General features: G+C 43.4%; 2 protein-coding genes across 2 annotated transcripts; both read left to right on the top strand.

The window, feature by feature from the left end:
- Positions 1-2,087: 2,087 nt before the first annotated feature.
- LOC130886701 (serine/threonine-protein phosphatase 2A catalytic subunit beta isoform-like) lies at positions 2,088-3,105 on the top strand. The gene has a single exon (XM_057788770.1). The coding sequence runs from the start codon at positions 2,108-2,110 to the stop codon at positions 3,005-3,007; it is 900 nt and encodes a 299-aa protein (XP_057644753.1). The 5' UTR covers positions 2,088-2,107; the 3' UTR covers positions 3,008-3,105.
- A 3,633-nt stretch (positions 3,106-6,738) lies between these two features.
- Positions 6,739-17,483, top strand: LOC130886541 (sperm motility kinase X-like). The gene is made up of 3 exons (XM_057788452.1): positions 6,739-8,328; positions 15,539-15,612; positions 17,345-17,483. Exons 1-3 carry the CDS (start codon positions 6,739-6,741, stop codon positions 17,481-17,483), a joined length of 1,803 nt encoding a protein of 600 aa, XP_057644435.1.
- Positions 17,484-18,338: the final 855 nt, after the last annotated feature.

Raw genomic sequence — 18,338 nt, 5'->3', positions numbered from 1 at the left:
GGAATTTCTGGGGTATGTTAATGTTGCATTTATGGGTGTTCACAAGACAACAGTGTACAAATATAACTTGATGACCCCTTCACCAAGGAAAGACAAGAAAAAGACTAAACACAAATCCCGTCTTCAGAAACCAAGTCCATTTTCACAACTGAAAGGCGATCCTGGAAAGGAAGAAGTGTTGGGGTGATGCTGACTAGCTGGGTTGTCCCTACATCAAAAGACACAAAGAAACAAAGCCTTCTGCTCTAATCCTGTTCTCACAGGACCCCACGTGCAGTCAAAGTGTGTTGCCAAGCATTCTCGTGCAGACACGAGTCACGTGATTTCAACCTGTCCAATGAGAGAGTTCCGATTGTCTATCCAATCTGATTGGCTCAGATCTGTACATGTCACCAATCAGGTCACAGATCAAGATGCACATGCAAAGCTCGAGCAAAACTAACATACAGTTGGTGCTACTCCTGGAAGGTTGAAGGCAGCGCTTTCACTTCGAGGACAGCAGTGGCAGAGGCAGTACCTACAGAGCGTGTATGAACCCACAAATTTGGAAAAGGATCTTCTGATCTACTCAAACAACACCAGGTATAACCTGATTGACTGTTGTCTTCCAAACCATTTTTGCTTTAATGGGACCTACACTGTTCTTTTCATTTGTCAAAACAACTTTGGAGTGGGGATTTGGCCACCAGCCCTTATTCCTACTGGTTGACTAATGAGGATCCCAAGCCTGGACTCTGAACTACCTAGGACTCTCTTCATCACTCCTTTGTCTAAGGAGTCTGTGCCAGCTGAGACACCCAGGTCCCAAGACCGTGGACTTCCCCAGGTTGACCACAGTTCTCTTCTGTGTCCTCAGTAGCATGTTTTAGGCTCCCTCAAAATTTACATTTTGTGTCAGGCATGTCAAAAATAGCAAAGTTATCTGCATTTGCAGCTGTTTTCTGGAAATTGGTTAAATTTGATTATTGCAGCTATAGGCATTGTAAATTGTATCCTCTTCATATGTTTATTTGTCTTTTTTTTTTTTTTTTTGGTTTTTCGAGACAGGGTTTCTCTGTGGTTTTGGAGCCTGTCCTGGAACTAGCTCTTGTAGACCAGGCTGGTCTCGAACTCACAGAGATCTGCCTGCCTCTGCCTCCGGAGGGCTGGGATTAAAGGCACGGGCCAACATCGCCTGACTATTTGTCATCTTTATGTTAAAATTGTCCTCCTGTTCTTCAGTAAAGAACTGAGCTTGAGCATGAACATAGCCGTTTTCATGTGTTGTTGAACTTGCAGGAAGATTTCAAGTACTTTTAATAAGGATTTTCATGTCTAAGTACACAGACTGGCTTATAATTTCTTTTTATTTTATATTTAGATTATTTTCTTGTAATTACTTATTTATCTACAAGTGTATTACAACATACTCTTATGAATGTCCAAAGAAAATTTCTGGATGTAAGTCAGGATATTATTGCAACATGTGGGATCAAGGGAGGAAAGCTCAAATCACCTGGTCTTGTAGTAGGCTCCTGTAGGCTGTGTAAGACATGTTGGAAAGGGTCTCTTTCCTTCGCCCTCATTGAACACTTGGACAAGTATTAGTGGTAATTCTTTTTGAAAGTCGGGTATCATCCATACATGAGAGCATTCATACCAGTCTGTTATTTTCGTGACATTTTATCATCGAAAGTCTTCTATGCAATGTATTTTGATCATTATCCCCTTTCCAATTTTCTCAAACAACCTCCTATCTTCCCATATCACCTTTGGTTATGGTCTTACACTCTTTCTATTATAAAAAAGAGGAAAGGAGAGAGCCCAGGCCAGAGCGCGGAGAGGCCTGCGGGCGGCGGCTGCGGCTGCGGGCGGGTGCCGTCGGGCCGGAGCCTCCCCCGAGCCGCGCCGCGCTCCGCGCTGCGAGCCTTTTGCCTCTTCGCCGCGCCCCGGGGCGCGGGGCCGGGCCGGGCGGGGCGGGGCAGCAGCTCCCGGAGGCCGCGGCCCGCTGCTGCCCGCTGCGCTTAGGCGGGGCGCGGGCTGCGCGCTCCGCGGTTCGGTGGTCCCGCCGGGGGCCGGCGGCGGCGGCGGGTGCGGAGGAGGCGGCGGGGACGCGCGGCACTCCGCCATGGACGACAAGGCCTTCACCAAGGAGCTGGACCAGTGGGTGGAGCAGCTGAAGGAGTGTAAGCAGCTGAAGGAGAACCAAGTGCGGACGCTCTGCGAGAAGGCTAAGGAAATTTTAACAAAAGAATCAAATGTACAAGAGGTCCGCTGTCCTGTTACTGTCTGTGGAGATGTGCATGGCCAATTCCATGACCTTATGGAACTCTTCAGAATTGGTGGGAAATCACCAGATACAAACTATCTATTCATGGGTGTCTACGTAGACAGAGGTTATTATTCTGTGGAGACTGTGACTCTGCTTGTAGCATTAAAGGTGCGCTATCCAGAGCGCATTACAATATTGCGAGGAAATCATGAAAGCCGACAGATCACCCAAGTGTATGGCTTTTATGATGAATGTCTGCGAAAGTATGGGAATGCCAATGTGTGGAAATACTTTACAGATCTCTTCGACTATCTTACACTTAAAGCTTTAGTGGATGGACAGATATTCTGCCTCCATGGTGGCCTGTCTCCATCCATAGATACACTGGATCATATAAGAGCCCTGGATCGTTTACAAGAAGTTCCACATGAGGGCCCAATGTGTGATCTCTTATGGTCAGATCCAGATGACCGTGGTGGATGGGGCATTTCACCACGTGGTGCTGGCTATACCTTTGGACAAGATATTTCTGAAACATTTAACCATGCCAATGGTCTCACACTGGTGTCTCGCGCTCACCAGCTTGTAATGGAAGGTTATAATTGGTGCCATGATCGGAATGTGGTTACCATTTTTAGTGCGCCCAATTACTGCTACCGCTGTGGAAATCAGGCTGCTATCATGGAATTAGATGACACTTTAAAATATTCTTTCTTCAGTTTGACCCAGCACCTCGTCGTGGAGAGCCTCATGTGACCCGGCGTACCCGACTACTTCCTATAAATTCCTCCCCAGGGCCTTTCTTTGTATGTGGAAGTATACCTGGCTTTTTAAAATATATATATACATATATATATATATGTATATATATATATTTAAAAACAACAGTTATCTATGTGTTTCTGTAACAAATTGTGGTATGTCTTGACATTAAACTACATCATGGACCAAATGTGCCATACTAATGATGAGCGTTTAGCACAATTTGAGATGAACTTACTACACTGTGTTCTAGATCAGTCTGCCTGCTGTGTCCTAGGAAGCATTCTCTTTGGCTGGTTAAACAAAAAGGGTCACTGACTGCTTCATCTCCTTTGCACTTGGAAATTTAGTTACATTGTTTAACTGGCATGGATTAATAGAGTCAGAGTTTTATATTTAAGATTTCACAAGCTGACTTCCACTTAATTCATTACCCTTTATTTTATTGAAATGTATACTAACTGAAGAAGAGATTCTAGGGAGTATGTTGTCATAACATTAAAGAGATTTCCTTTCATTTAAACTAAATTACTGTTTGATGTTGATCTGCATTGTTTCTGTGTATTTGTCCTGACAGTGCTTGCATCCTATTTGGTGGACTGAACAAATAAACTTTCCAATTTAAACAAAAAATAAAAAATAAAAAAAAATAAAAATAAAAAAGAGGAAAGAAATTTTTAATTAGGAATTAAGACCTGAAAAATGTCTACAGAAAAGGACAATGAGCACAAAAGTCTACCACATTTCTACTGAGTTGGTTTTTTTGTTTGACAATGATTCCAATACATGTATCCTACCAAGAGGAGTGATCGAGTTACCCAGTGAGAAACCATTGGAGAAAACTGTTTTTTCTTTGCCGTCAGGAAACAAATGCTGATGTTTTCCTGTTTGGGGGTGGAAGCCTGTTTCTATTTCCCAAAATAATGACAAAGCCCTCATGTGACTTGAACCTTTGTATGCTTGTGTGTATTGCTGCAGTCTCTTTCAGTTCCTGTGTTCATCAATTTCCTTGTTTTCTTGGAATCTTCTATTACATCTGGTTGTGAGAATCTTTCTGCCTCCTCTTCTAGCTACTGACTTCTGACTTCTCCCCTGAAAATTGAGGGAACGTTTTCACGAAGCTTTCCATCTGGGATTAAGTATTATGAAACCTCACACTCCCTCTACATTGCTGTAAGACTCAGGGTTAGATACAACTCTCACTAGAGACACGGCTTCACTGTTGCATACTGTTTGAGACATTGATCTCTTTGTGTAGCAATATGTCAACAAAAATCATTTTGTTCACTGTGCTGCTGTAGCAAAATCATAGTAGCGGGTTTTCCTGTAGCTTATGACCTATCCATTCAGTTTCTTGCCCATGTGAGCAGTGTCAGTAATGGTTTCCATATCCTGGAGGGGCCTTAAATCCAATCGAAAAGTGACTGGTTACTGCCATTGTACTTATTCCAATATTGCATCAGTCCATTGTGCTAGTTTGTCACTGTTGTCCGAGGGTTTGTAGCTGGATGATGTTGATGATTATCTTTTTCTTCAGTAGAATGCAGAATACATTTCTGTGTCATGAGTGTCAGTCCACAGGGATGAGTCTTCTAGCAGTTGAAGCACCAGTCAACAACTTCATGTTGGCTAATACACATGAGTGTTGTATTCAGCAATAGTGCATAACAATAACGTTACATCATAGCAATAGTCTTGGCAGTAGAGGTGAGCATTGTGGTTTTCATGGGACCGATTTTCTGGTATGAAAAAGAATCTAATTATGTCAATGAACTCAAATGATTTTCTTGTGATTTTTTTCCAAGTATATTGAACTATCATGCTTATTACTAATATATGTAAGATTTTACATACTACCTTTTGATTTCTGAGAGGTTACACATGCTAAAAATGTTGTCATTTGCTACGTTTCACAATTCATGAGAGCATAGGTTTCAAAATACTTCCAAATGAAGGATCAGAGCACCAGGGTAGTCAGGGGCACCATGGATACCCAGCCTACAAAATCAATTAACTGGTACTCATAGTGGCTCAAAGACATGAGGGAGCCTGTGAGATAGGGATCTTACCTAGTTCCTGTGTTTATCTTATTTCCCATAATCTTGATGTTACTGTGGGATTCCTAACAGTGGAAAGGTAATCACTAACTTTTCAGCCTGCTGATGGGACCTTTTCCTCCTTCTTGTTTTTTAGTTCAGCCTTGATATGATAGTATGTGCACAGTTTTATAGAAGCATATTATGTTGTGTTTCATTGATGTCCCTAGGAGGCCTGCCCTTTCCTGGGGGGAGATGCAGGGAGGGTAAATTTGGGGGAAGAGGCGAGAGAGCATAGAGCAGGGGAGAGTATGAAAACTCAAGTCATGGTAGAACATGTAAGAGCAGAATAAAAACTTCACATTACTGTTTAAAAATAGAAAAAAATAGTACTAGGAAACTTGAGGAATTGGAATGAGAAATGTGGTGACATTATCGACTCCTAAGTAGCCTTTTGGTTAAATCTCTACATAGAGAATAGAGAAATCTTGGGACATTGGCTTCATTCTTATGTTATCAAAACATGACACTTGTTACACCTGCCCTCAAAGTAACATTGTCAGATCTTAAAAAAAGAGAAGAATATAATAATGTAAATTGAATGGTTATGTACAAAACCAGATGAGAAACTTAAAGATTCAAAACCGGTTGTAAATGTACAAATAATTTAAAACTTATGATTGATATCATAGATATCTGAAAAAAATGTTTTATATTTGAGTTTGCATGAAAGCAAGTGACTAACACAGAATCATATTCCACATTTTTAAAGACAACTTTTCCTTATGGTGTTGACAAGAGTGATATCACTATATTAACCAACCTATCTCAGAGTAAAATATACAATTTGGGGACAGGAAAAACAGGTGAATTGGATGGTATAGTCTGCTAAAGGATTACATTAGAATCTAGTAATGTAAAATGTTTTTCTTAGAATAGAAATGACATTCCTTTTCTTGAGCACAGGACAGCATCTGAAAATTGTGCATCATAATTCTATGTATTCTCTCTGATGTTGTTATTTCTGCAGGAATGCTGATTCTCCTTTGCTATCTGTACTATGTACTTATACTAAGAGTTTTTTCAAAGTTTTTGTGATTCCATGATTTCCATTGTTTGTTATTGAGAACTTAGCAGTGAAGAAATATTCAAAATTTCTCCAAAAGACAGATTCAAAAATGGTTCCATTCGCATAGAACTTTAAATTCATTTTACTTTCAGATATGTTTACAGGATAAATAGGATATAATCTCCATGCCAAAATAAAATGCCTTGTTAGTTGCCAAAAAAAAGTCTTACAAAGGATTTGTTACAAGTAGCCATATTTACTGTAACAAGACCAAAGCTTGACTATAGATTTAAACTGAAGTTTCTCCTCTTTGATCACTTTTGGTAAGGTTGTATCTGTTTTGTTTGTTTTTTTCAATAATCAAGCATTTATTATTGCAATGTTCAGTTTATTATTGCAATGTTCACGCTGGTCTATTTCCTTAGATTTACTTCTCTTCTTTGGTACATTTTCCAGGATTTCTTTACAGTTTGGCTTTTTCTTATTTTCCGTGACTCAGAAGTTCACCGTAAGGTGGTACGCATATGTCACAATTGTCCATGAAGAAACAGAAAGCTAAAAACTTTACCCCTTGATTTACTTCTCATTGTTTTTAATCTTTTTTCTCAGTTGGCGTTGGAATGGAAATTAACAAGAACCTTTCTAGTGAGAACAGTGAGGAGGAGACCATGCAGCTGGACCTGAATGCCAGCACCTATGAAGAAGAGATCATTACAGATCATTATGTCATACTCAATAACCTTGGCAAAGGGGCCTTTGCTGAGGTGAAGCTGGCTTGCCACCTCCTCACAAATATTAATGTCGCAGTTAAAATCCTTGCGAATGATCAGGAGAGTAATGGTAAAATTAGGAAAGAACTCAACATCATGAAAGAGCTGGACCACCCGTACATAATAAAGCTCTTCCACATCATCGACAGCAAAGACCACATCTATATGGTGTTGGAGTTTGCTGCTCATGGCGATCTAGTCACGCTCATTGAGGAGGGTGGCCCTCTTAAGCAGAAACAGGCCCAACACATCTTCTGCCAGATTGTGTGTGCAGTGCATTACTGCCACGATAATAACATCGCCCACAGGGACATCAAGCTAGATAACATCCTGCTTGATGGCAAGGGAAACATCAAACTGTGTGACTTTGGCCTGGCAGTCAGAGTAACCTCTGGGCAGATGTGCAAGGGATTCTGTGGCACAATTGAATATTGTGCTCCAGAGCTATTTGATGACACAGAGTATGATGCAAAGGCAGTTGACATCTGGAGCATGGCAGTGGTTTTGTATGTAATGTTGACAGGGAATTTCCCATTCAAAGCAAATACCTATACAGACATGAAGGAGAAGATGCTGAATCCCACGTACCACATTCCTTACACACTCTCTCAAAATCGTTTGCTTGTGCATCTCATTGTGCACTTGTTCACTGTGAACCCTGAGCAGAGGCCCACAATTTGTGACATTAGACACCACCAGTGGATCAGAGACAGGGAAGAATTTTGGAAACTCCCATCATCCTCAGAGACATTATGTAACAAACCAAATCCCAGCGTTGTGCTGGCCATGTGGCGTTTGGGCTACCACCCCATGGATATTAGTGATTGTCTACATGAGAAAAAATTCAATAACATCATGGCCACATACCTAATTTTAAACCATGAGTATACCCAGGACCACATTAAATCTGCCACTAAGCCTTTGCACGCCTGTGTCACTGTATCATCAACAGATGCTCTCAAGCCCCTTCTTCCTAAGAGGAGAATGAGTGAGCCTGCCCTTCATACCTTTGCCCTGCTGGCTGAACATCAGGGGCATGATGAGAAGTGTTCAAGCAAGCAGGGGAGGAGAAGCCTGAGCATGCCTGCAACCTTATGCTGCCTGCTGAAGGAGGACAACCCTCCCCACCCAGTACCCACGTGTGCTCCTGAGGTTACTCCTCTCCTGAGCAGAAGTTTGACAGTAGGTAGCATGGTTTGCAACAAGTGGTCCTCAAGATGCCAATTCTCTGAGTGCATTTCTTCTGCACAGTATTTGTCATGTGAGGCACCCCAGGGAGTGAGCACCCCAAAGAATAGCTTAGATTCTCAGAGTACACCCTCTGTAAGCAAGGACAGGGAGACACCTCAGAGTATGAGCACCATTGAAACCTTTGGAACTCATAGATCATCCCTTCAGGCAACATCCAAGAACAACTTAAATGGTGTCCTTCCCAAAGATGTAAGTCCAGCCTCTGCCAGCAGTCTGTCCAAAGGCTGGAAGAGGGTTAAGAAGAGAATTGGGAATGGTGTGAGATTTCTGTGCTGCTGTCTGCCACTCTCACGAAAAAGCCATGTTTCTCAGAAGGAAGAGGCACCACTGGAAGGAGAGAGCATTGCAGGTGCACACACACAGCTAAATGGGGTGCCCAAGATGCACGTCAGTGTGTATTAATCGATATATTTTCTAATGTCCTTTGCGACCATCAAGTAATAGTTAGGGTAGGTAAATTAGGAAATTTTATTTCAAAAGTAACTCTTCAAAGCACCACTACCACCACCACCTTTAACACGAATTGTTTAAGCTAAAGTAGACAGTAGTGATTGAGAAGTAGAGGCTGGAGAGGCAGCCAGAAGTAGTGTTGGATAAAGGAAGAAAGAATTATAGAACATCAAAGGCTTTGAGGGAAGAAAACTAAAAAGACCGGGAAAGAGTTTAAGAAGAGCCAACGGAAAACAGATGATCTAGAAGGATATAAGAGTCAAGACTCTGAAATACATATTTTAAAGTTCTTAAGACTGTGCCTTCCATATGTCATTATCATTTTACATATTGAGTCACTGTATAGGATGAGACATTCAGTTAGCAGTTTTCTTGGTGAGACTGAGATAACCAAAGTAGGAGCCATGATGGAAGTCCAGATAACAGAGTGTCCTGTACTCCAACAGAGATACAACACAGGAGATGGTAAGCCTTCATCTACCACTGGGTTCTCCACAGAAAACCATTGTTAACAGGAGGTATGTCCAATGGCTGGCCTTCAATAGCATTCTTCTCAAGAGTGCAGCCCTGTGCCACAATTCCCCCCAAAGATGCCCTTGAATTGGAAGCTCCATTGGGCTTGTCTTCTATGATTTACAACATCAATACTCATTCATCTGTCTTTCCCTTCAAGGTCATGTCCAAGGGAGATGTTTTTTCATACTGGACGGAGGTGAATTCCCTCCTCCATCTACTCCCCTCCCCTTTGATGTGTTTGCAGGCAGCCTGTATATACTTCCCTCTTTTCACGGGAGACACTCCAACTGCATGCTGGTTCAGTCCAGCTGTTGGTGAAGGGGCCCTTACTGTGGTATGCTTGTCAAAACCATATTTGTCTCCAAACAGGAAAGTGACAGCAAGCAGGATGGAAATGTGTACCACTATAGAAGAAATCCTGGAATGTTGCTCCAGTTTGCAAGGTGAATATTGCTTGATTTTCCTGGAGTACATAGAAACCATGACTTAGTCTGCAGTCTTGGAACCACTTTTTGGTTATATCCCACATCAGGGGTCAGAGCGTCAGACCTAGACAGAAACTTGTGACTATTGATTAGAAGTATTCTGCTAGGAGATCCTCTTTTGAAGGTTGCATTGGTGTTGTCATGGACATGCTCCATGCAGAATCAACCATGTAATTTAGAGAGGCCACTCAGAAGGGACTGAATGCCAGGGCTTATTGTGGGTCTCATGGTTGAAGGCAGCACTAAGAACACTGATTTTCATCCTGTTGAATTAGAGAGGTATCTGTGATGTGTTTTATTCTTCACATTGATTCTCAGAAGGATAAGCATGTGGCTGCCAATGTCAACCGTTTTCAACTCCAAGGAACGTGGTCATTAATCTCATGATGCAGAGGAACAAAGGTAAGAGGACACAAAATGGACTCATGGATTCAGAGTGATTGTGATATATATTGTGGCAAGTAGCTCATCTTTCCCATCTGCCCCTAGCTGTTATGGAGGAACAGTTTGTGTATAACGGGAGAACATCATCTTACCCCTGTATGGAAGAACAGTCACTACAACTGGCAAGATGCTTACTCTGTACTGGGTTGAAGAACCACGAGAACGAGAGTGCACACAGCCTTGCATGGAAAACCAGACTGGAGTGGCAAACCTTCTTCTTTATGTGGTCATACCTGCTCTACAACAGTGGGTGATTACTAAGGCAAATATCATTTGTGATATACTTTACTGAATGCAGTTCCTGGGAAAGGGAGACTTGGGTGCTGTACCCAGGTCAGTGAAATCCAGGAGATACAAGCAATGAGAATCATGGGCTCCAGACTACCAGGACAGACTCTACAAAGGCAAATCTCAGTATGAACAGTTGTGATGTTAATTTTGACATTTGTTATTGGACAAACGAGGACTTTCTCTGATACTGAAGCAAGTTGCTATCTTTATCCTTTGACCTGAAAGAACAGAAGTCATCTGAGTTTCAGACCCCCACATCCATCCCTTCCCTCATTTACCACCTCCCTTTTGGACGGAGCAAGGGCAGGTTCCATTATTACCAGCTACTTGTAGGAGGAACTCCACACACTTCATCCCAAAGTTGTCCACGGGTGTCCTTCCTCAGAGCACAAGGCTGAGTCCTTAGATGCTCTTCTGGACACAACATATTTGGTTGGCACAATGATTAAAGTACACCCACTGGCCTCTTGACATAGCCACGATGAGCAGGTTGGAACAGGTGGGTCATATGGAGTTCCCCAAGTCAACTACAGATGTCTAATAGATCACCATTTCCTATTATCTGCAGGTTCTTTGGGACATCATCTTTTGTGGAAGCTCATTTTCACCAAGTATGTATCCTGTCTAACGTAGACAAGAGGAAGTGAGATGAGGTGCAAGAAGCAGAGTGCCTATGTTTAGACATGTTGGTGGGAAATGCTTTTCCTCCTTTGTTTCCAGAGCCTGATTCCTGAAAGTTGCAGGGCTGCCATGTGAAATCATTCCCAGCCCTCTGATGCCCCAGATGAAACCCTAATGGCCTAAGGAAGGTCATCTTGGACAACAATGAGCATTATACCTGCCTCTTTAGTCCCCGAATTTCATAAAGTAAACCTGCCATTATCTGCCAAGACCACAGACCTTGTACCTATGAATGTGGAACTCTCAGCCAGTTTCCTCACTGATCTATAATATTCCATCTCTTACAGGTGCCTGGCCACATCCTGAATTGTGACCCAGAGGATTCATAACCTGAGGACTTGAATACTCAGCCCTGGTGTCAGTGATGAAAAAGGTCATCTCCGAGTTCGGGAAAGCTCAGAAGTTCTACACAGCTTCAGGAGGACATTCTGAGCAGGGCAGTAAGATGGCCCATGTGACAGCATCCAGCTTCAGAACCTGCTCCAATTGTCATCAAGATCTGAGGATAACAGAAGGATCCCCTAGGAAAGCCGTCCAATGGATGTTATCTTTAAATCTCCCACATACATTCATGTTGTGTGTTTTTGGATAGTGTAAAAATGTCACTTATGTCTCTCTTTCCTCAGAGATGACCCTGAAAAACTACCTGAGCAGAGAAAGAACATGCCACTACAGAGCCTGGAACATGAGAGTGAATGTGTGCATAGCCTCTAGACTGGAGTTCCTGAAAAGGCAGTGTCCTTGGACCTGCTCCCTCAGGCCACCAATCACATGACGATGGTACACTTGACTTCAGTTACTTATCCTGTTTCCTACTGGCATTGACTAGAGACAATACACAAACAACAAATACCACAGTACCAAAGTAGACTTCCTGCTGAATTTACACCAATTGGCAAATAGAACATTTATTTTCTCTGAGAGCAATCCAAAGGACTCTAAACTCTCAGAGACCCCTGGGTCTCTACTCTTTTCACTGTTGTTCAGCTGACAGTTCTTTCCTCATGCAGACTTGAAAAATGTCAGTCTGCTACCCAAGCACTAAACCTAACATCCAACTGGCTCTAATCCTAAAAGTGGGTCAGAGGACAGGACTGACTCCTCTAGACCCTGCAATTCTGGTTCCAGCCTTTCACACAAAGTCTCAGAGATCCCCAGAATTGAACATGGAAGAAACAGAGATGGAAACATGGATTCAAACACAAATCCCAGCAAGAGACCACCTACATCACATCAGCTGATTTTGTCAGGGACACCATTGGAAATCAAGGCAGAGAAAATGATCTGTCCACAAAAGTCTCCAAGTATGCAAGGGCAAAAAATAAGAAACCATTACAAATTCAGTTATTACAGTTGACCCCGATGCAAACACGACACAACACAGAAGATGAACTCTGGCCACACGAGTTTTAATGACATTAGCCAAGAAAATACAGACTGAGGGAGACTGTATCCCTCAGCGTTACTGCATGAAGATACGGTAAAGAAGCAGAATGAAGACTCTCCAAAGCTGGGGGCTCATTTCCCTCTCTGACAGTCAACTGTACTCTTGACTCTCAAACACCTCAGCCCAGAAGAAGAGGGATGCTGAGGATAGCACAGATGTTAGACTTGTTTGAGTTCATGAGTCTCCGTGTTGCTGCTGTTGCTCAGAGAGCCTATCGCTGCACACTCCCCAGCACTGCTCCACTCTCAATGCTAGATGTCAACCCATGCAGAACACACACTCTTGCTGCCCCACAATGAATACAAGGAATCAGTCTGTGCTGGAAACTCCACACATATCTCAAAACAGCTAGGTGCCAGACCTTGATGGACATCCATAGCCACAATCCACATATCCATTTAGATATCAGCCCTTACCTGACACTTTTGTTACCCGTACACTCATATATTTTCTACCATATACATTACTATGGCAGGCCAGGATGTCCCTTCCACCAACAACTCCCACACCAGTAGTAGTAAAGATCCTTCACAAATGTCCCCTCCCATCTGCTGTGCTAAACAGCATTACTAGTAATTGACACTGCTTGACATTGCCTGCCTGCCACCATCTCAATGCATTGGGTGGTATTAGAAACAGCCGGATACCACCCCTCGAACAGCCCTATGTAATCCCTTCCATATCAAGCCTTGCGGGAACCAAACCATGAAGCCCTAAACAAACTGTATATCAAATTCAACTAGAACACACTTCCACACCACCTACAAGTCACTTCTTAGTGCTACTAGACAGAAATTGCACCCCCTAATCACTTGGTCAGAGAGTGTGCTGCATTGTCCATGATCACTTCCAATGCATTGTGGATTACAGGGTAGTTTAGTTTGCAGCAGTGAATGCAGGGTGAATGGTTAGGAGTTGTTCAGGAACTGACATCAAGTGGCACATTCAGGACTCGGAATACAGAGAAGGCACATAAACGGGTTTGATATATAACAGTGTAGGAGATATAGACCAACAGGGCCTGACATCTAGAATTCATGTATATTCCATTCTCCTTTGCAAAATCCACATACAATTCTAGGTTTGTGTCAGCGGTAAGCTTCTGCTAACTGCACTACTACAATACTAATTTGTAAATCCCTCCTGCACACCACCATGCTTCCCAACACACACTGCTCAGTATGAGCACAGGGCGATCATTCCGCACACCTGACACCAGTCAGCATACAGCAAGATCAGGCCAAGCTTGTTATCAGAGTCTTTTGTTCCAAAATCCTCTTCTCTGTCTCTATCTCAGTCTTTCTCTCTCTGTCTCTGTGTCTCTGTCTCTCTCTGTCTCTCTGTCTCTGTCTCTCTGCCTCTCTCTCTATCTCTCTCTCCTGCTTGTGTTTGTCTAATTTGGATATTCAGGACTGGGGACCCAGCCAGCCTTTAATCTATTTGTCTGTGTGTGGATTTGGCTATAGGGGAGGCTATAACTAGCTGAATCTGCTATCTATCCCTGTATATAAGGCTTTGCCTATAGAGGAGAAAATGTCAGGAACTGACAGCATGTCCATCCACATTAGTGGTCTTACACGGATATTTTAATGTGTTAAGAGTCTCCTGTGCCAACAATCCTTATTGGATAAAGAACATACTACACACAGAAACACATAAAAAAGATGATATACTATCTGACAGTTTTTGCCTTTTTTGCTTCTAAAGGCAAAGCTTCACACATACATACATGGACACAGATCAGATTAAGTTAGTTATATCCTCTGCTACATCCAAATCCAAAACACACACAAAGAGATTCAGAACCTGCTGTGTTCCCAATTCTGAAGAGCCAAGTTGCAAACACAAATACATGATGATGGCAGGAGAGAAAGAGATTTGGGAGAAAAGAGGGGACAGGAGAGGAGAGAAGAGGTAAGAGGAGGGTAGGGTAGGAGAGGAGAGCAGAGTAGAGGGGAGGGGAGGAGAGGAGAGAGGAAAAGAATTAAAGAGAGGGGAGCAGAGGAGAGAGAAAGGGGAGAGAAAGGGGATGGGGGACAGGAGATAGGAGGGGGAGGACAGGAGAGGGGGGAGGGGACAGGAAGAGAAGAGAGGGGAGGAGGCAGAAGGTGTTATGGGAGAGAGGAGGAGAGAAGAGGGGAGGGGAGGGGGAAAGGGGAGGAGAAGGAAGGAAAGCAGAGGGGAAGAGAGAGGAGGAGGGAGAGGATGGAGGAGAGGAGAGGTGAAGGGAGGAGAGTGGAGTATAGGAGAGTAGAAGAGAAGAGAGGAGATGAGTGGAGAGTAGAGGGGAAGAGACTGGAGGAGCAGTGAGTGGAGGAGAGGAGAGGAGAGGAGAGGAGAGGAGAGGAGAGCAGAAGAGAGGAGATGGGAAGAAAAGGTATGAGAGGAGAGGGGACAAGAAGGGAGGAAATTAGAAGAGAAAGGAGGGGTGGGAGGAGAGGGGAGGTAAAAAGAAGAGAGGGAAGTAGAGGAGATAGGAGGGCAAGGAAGTAGAAGAGAGGGGTGGGGAGGAGAAAAGTGGTGTGTAGAATGGGGTGATGTGAATAGAGGAGAGGGAAGGAGAAGGATGGAGATGCCAGGAGAGGGGGAGAGGCAAGGGGAGGAAAGAGGGAGATGTGAGTGGAAAAGAGGGGCGGAGAGGGGAGGGGAGGAAATGGGGGAAGAGACTAGGAGAAAAGAGGGAAGAGGAAAGGAGAAGATGGTGGAGGAGAGGAGAGGGTATGTCCAATGGCTGGCCTTCAATAGCATTCTTCTCAAGAGTGCAGCCCTGTGCCACAATTCCCCCCAAAGATGCCCTTGAATTGGAAGCCCCAATGGGCTTGTCTTCTATGATTTACAACATCAATACTCATTCATCTGTCTTTCCCTTCAAGGTCATGTCCAAGGGAGATGTTTTTTCATACTGGACAGAGGTGAATCCCCTCCTCCTCCTGCTCCCCTCTCTTTTGATGTGTTTGCAGACAGCCTCTATCTACTTCCCTCTTTTCACGGGAGACACTCCAACTGCACGATGGTTCAGTCCAGCTGTTGGTGAAGGGGCCCTTACTGTGGAATGCTTGTCAGAACCATATTTGTCCCCTAACAGGAAGATGACAGCAAGCAGGAAAGAAATGTGTACCACTATAGAAGAAATCCTGGAATGTTGCTCCAGTTTGCAAGGTGAATATTGCTTGATTTTCCTGGAGTACATAGAAACCATGAGTTAGTCTGCAGTCTTGGAACTACTTTTTGGTTATATCCCACATCAGGGGTCAGAGGGTCAGACCTAGACAGAAACTTGTGACTGTAGAATAGAAGCATTCTGCTAGGATCCTCTTTTGAAGGTTGCATTGGTGTTGTCATGGACATGCTCCATGCAGAATCAACCATGTAATGAAGAGTGGCCACTCAGAAGGGACTGAATGCCAGGGCTTATCTGTGGTTTTCTTGGCTGAAGGCAGCACTGAGAACACTGATTTTCATCCTGTTGTATTAGAGAAGTATCTATGATGTGTTTTATTCTTGACATTGATCCACAGACGGATAACCATGAGGTTGCCAATGTCAACCGTTTTCAACTCCAAGGAACGTGGTCATTAATCTCATGATGCAGGGGAACAAAGGTAAGAGGACACAAAATGAAGTCATGGATTCAGAGTGATTGTGATATATATTGTGGCAAGTAGCTCATCTTTCCCATCTGCCCCTCGCTGTTATGAAGGAACAGTTTGTGTATAATGGGTGAACATCATCTTACCCCTGTATGGAAGAACAATCACTGCAACTGGCAAGATGCTTACTCTGTACTGGATTGAAGAACCAGGAGAATGGGAATTCACACAGCCTTGCAAGGAAAACCTGACTAGAGTGGCAGATCTCTTCTTTATGTGATCATACCTGCTCTACATCAGTGGTGATTACTAAGGCAAGTAACATTCGTGATATACTTTACTGAATGTAGTGCCTGTGAAAGGGAGACTTGGGTACTGTAGGCAGGTCAGTGAAACCCAGGAGATTCAACCTATGAGAATCATTGGGTCCAGACTTACCAGACAGACTCTGCAAAGGCAAATCTTAGTATGAACAGTTGTGATGTTAATTTTGACATTTGCCTTTGGAATAATGAGGACTTTCCCTGATACTAAAGCAAGTTTATCCTTTTACCTGAGAGAACAGAAGTAATCTGAGTTTCAGACCCCCACATCCATCCCTTCCATCCTTTACCACCTCCCTTTTGGACGGAGCAAGGGCAGGATCCATTATTACCAGCTACTTGTAGGAGGAACTTCACACACTTCATCCTAAAGCTGTCCACAGGTGTCCTCCTCACAGAGCACAAAGCAGAGTCCTTAAATGCTCTCCTGGACATAACATATTTGTTGACACAATGATTAAAGTACACCCACTGGCCTCTTGACACAGCCACGATGAGCAGGTTGGAACAGGTGGGTCATATGGAGTTCCCAAAGTTAATTCTAGATGTCTTATTGATCACCCTTTCCTATTATCTGCAGGCTCTTTGGGACATCATCTTTTGTGGAAGCTCATTTTCACCAAGTATGTATCCTGTCTAATGTAGACAAGAAGAAGTGAGATGAGGTGCAGGAAGCAGAGTGCCTATGTTTAGACATGTTGGTGGGAAATGCTTTTCCTCCTTTGTTCCCAGAGCCTGATTCCTGAAAGGTGCAGGGCTGCCATGAGAAATCATTCCCAGCCCTCTGATGCCCCAGATGAACCCTAATGGCCTAGGGAAGGTCACCTTGAATGACAATGAGCATTATACCTGCCTCTTTAGTCCCCGAATTTCATAAAGTAAACCTGCCATTATCTGCCAAGACCACAGACCTTGTACCTATGGATTGGAAGTCTCAGCCAGTTTCCTCACTGATCTACAGTGTTCCTTTTCTTGTAGGTGCCTGGCCCAGAGGATTCCTAACCTAAGAACTTGCAAACTCAGCCCTGGTGTCAGCGGTGAAAAAGGTCATCTCCGATTTCGGGAAAGCTCAGAAGATCTACACAGCTTCCGGAGGACATTCTGTGCAGGGCAGTGAGATGGCTCATGTGACAGCATCCAGCTTCAGAACCTGCTCCAATTGTCATCAAGATCTGAGGATAACAGAAGGATCCCCTAGGAAAGCCGTCCAATGTATGTTATCTTTAAATCTGCAGCATACATTCATTGTGTTTTTTTCAATAGTGTAAAAATGTCACCTATGTCACTCTTTCCTCAGAGATGACCCTGAAAAACTACCTGAGCAGAGAAAGAACGTGCCACTACAGAGATTTGGGACACAAGAGTGAATGTGTGCATAGCCTCTAGACTGGAGTTCCCTAAAAGGGCAGTGTCTTTGGACCTTCTCTCTCAGACCACCAATCACATGATGATGTGCACTTGACTTCAATCACTAATAATGTTTACTACTAGCATTTTTAGGGACAATACACAAACAACAAATACCAAAGTACCAAAGTAGACTTCCTGCTGAATTTACACCAATTGGCAAATAGAACATTTATTTTCTCTGAGAGCAATCCAAAGGACTCTAAACTCTCAGAGACCCCTGGGTCTCTACTCTTTTCACTGTTGTTCAGCTGACAGTTCTTTCCTCATGCAGACTTGAAAAATGTCAATCTGCTACCCAAGCACTAAACCTAACATCCAACTGGCTCTAATCCTAAAAGTGATGGCAGAGGACAGGAGCGATTCATCCAGACCCTGCACTTCTGGTTCCAGCTCTTTACACAAAGTCTCAGAGACCTCCAGAAGTGAACAGGAAAGAAACAGAGATGGAAACATGGATTCAAACACAAATCCCAACAAGCGACTCACCTACATCACATCAGCTGATTTTGTCAGGACACCTTTGGAAATCAAGGCAGAAAAAATACCTGTTCTGCGACAAATG

Source organism: Chionomys nivalis, chromosome 14 (genome assembly GCF_950005125.1).
Source record: "Chionomys nivalis chromosome 14, mChiNiv1.1, whole genome shotgun sequence".
NCBI lineage: Eukaryota > Metazoa > Chordata > Mammalia > Rodentia > Cricetidae > Chionomys > Chionomys nivalis.
Note: the sequence above shows the minus strand (reverse complement) of the source record. Positions and strands in the feature narration are given on the sequence as shown.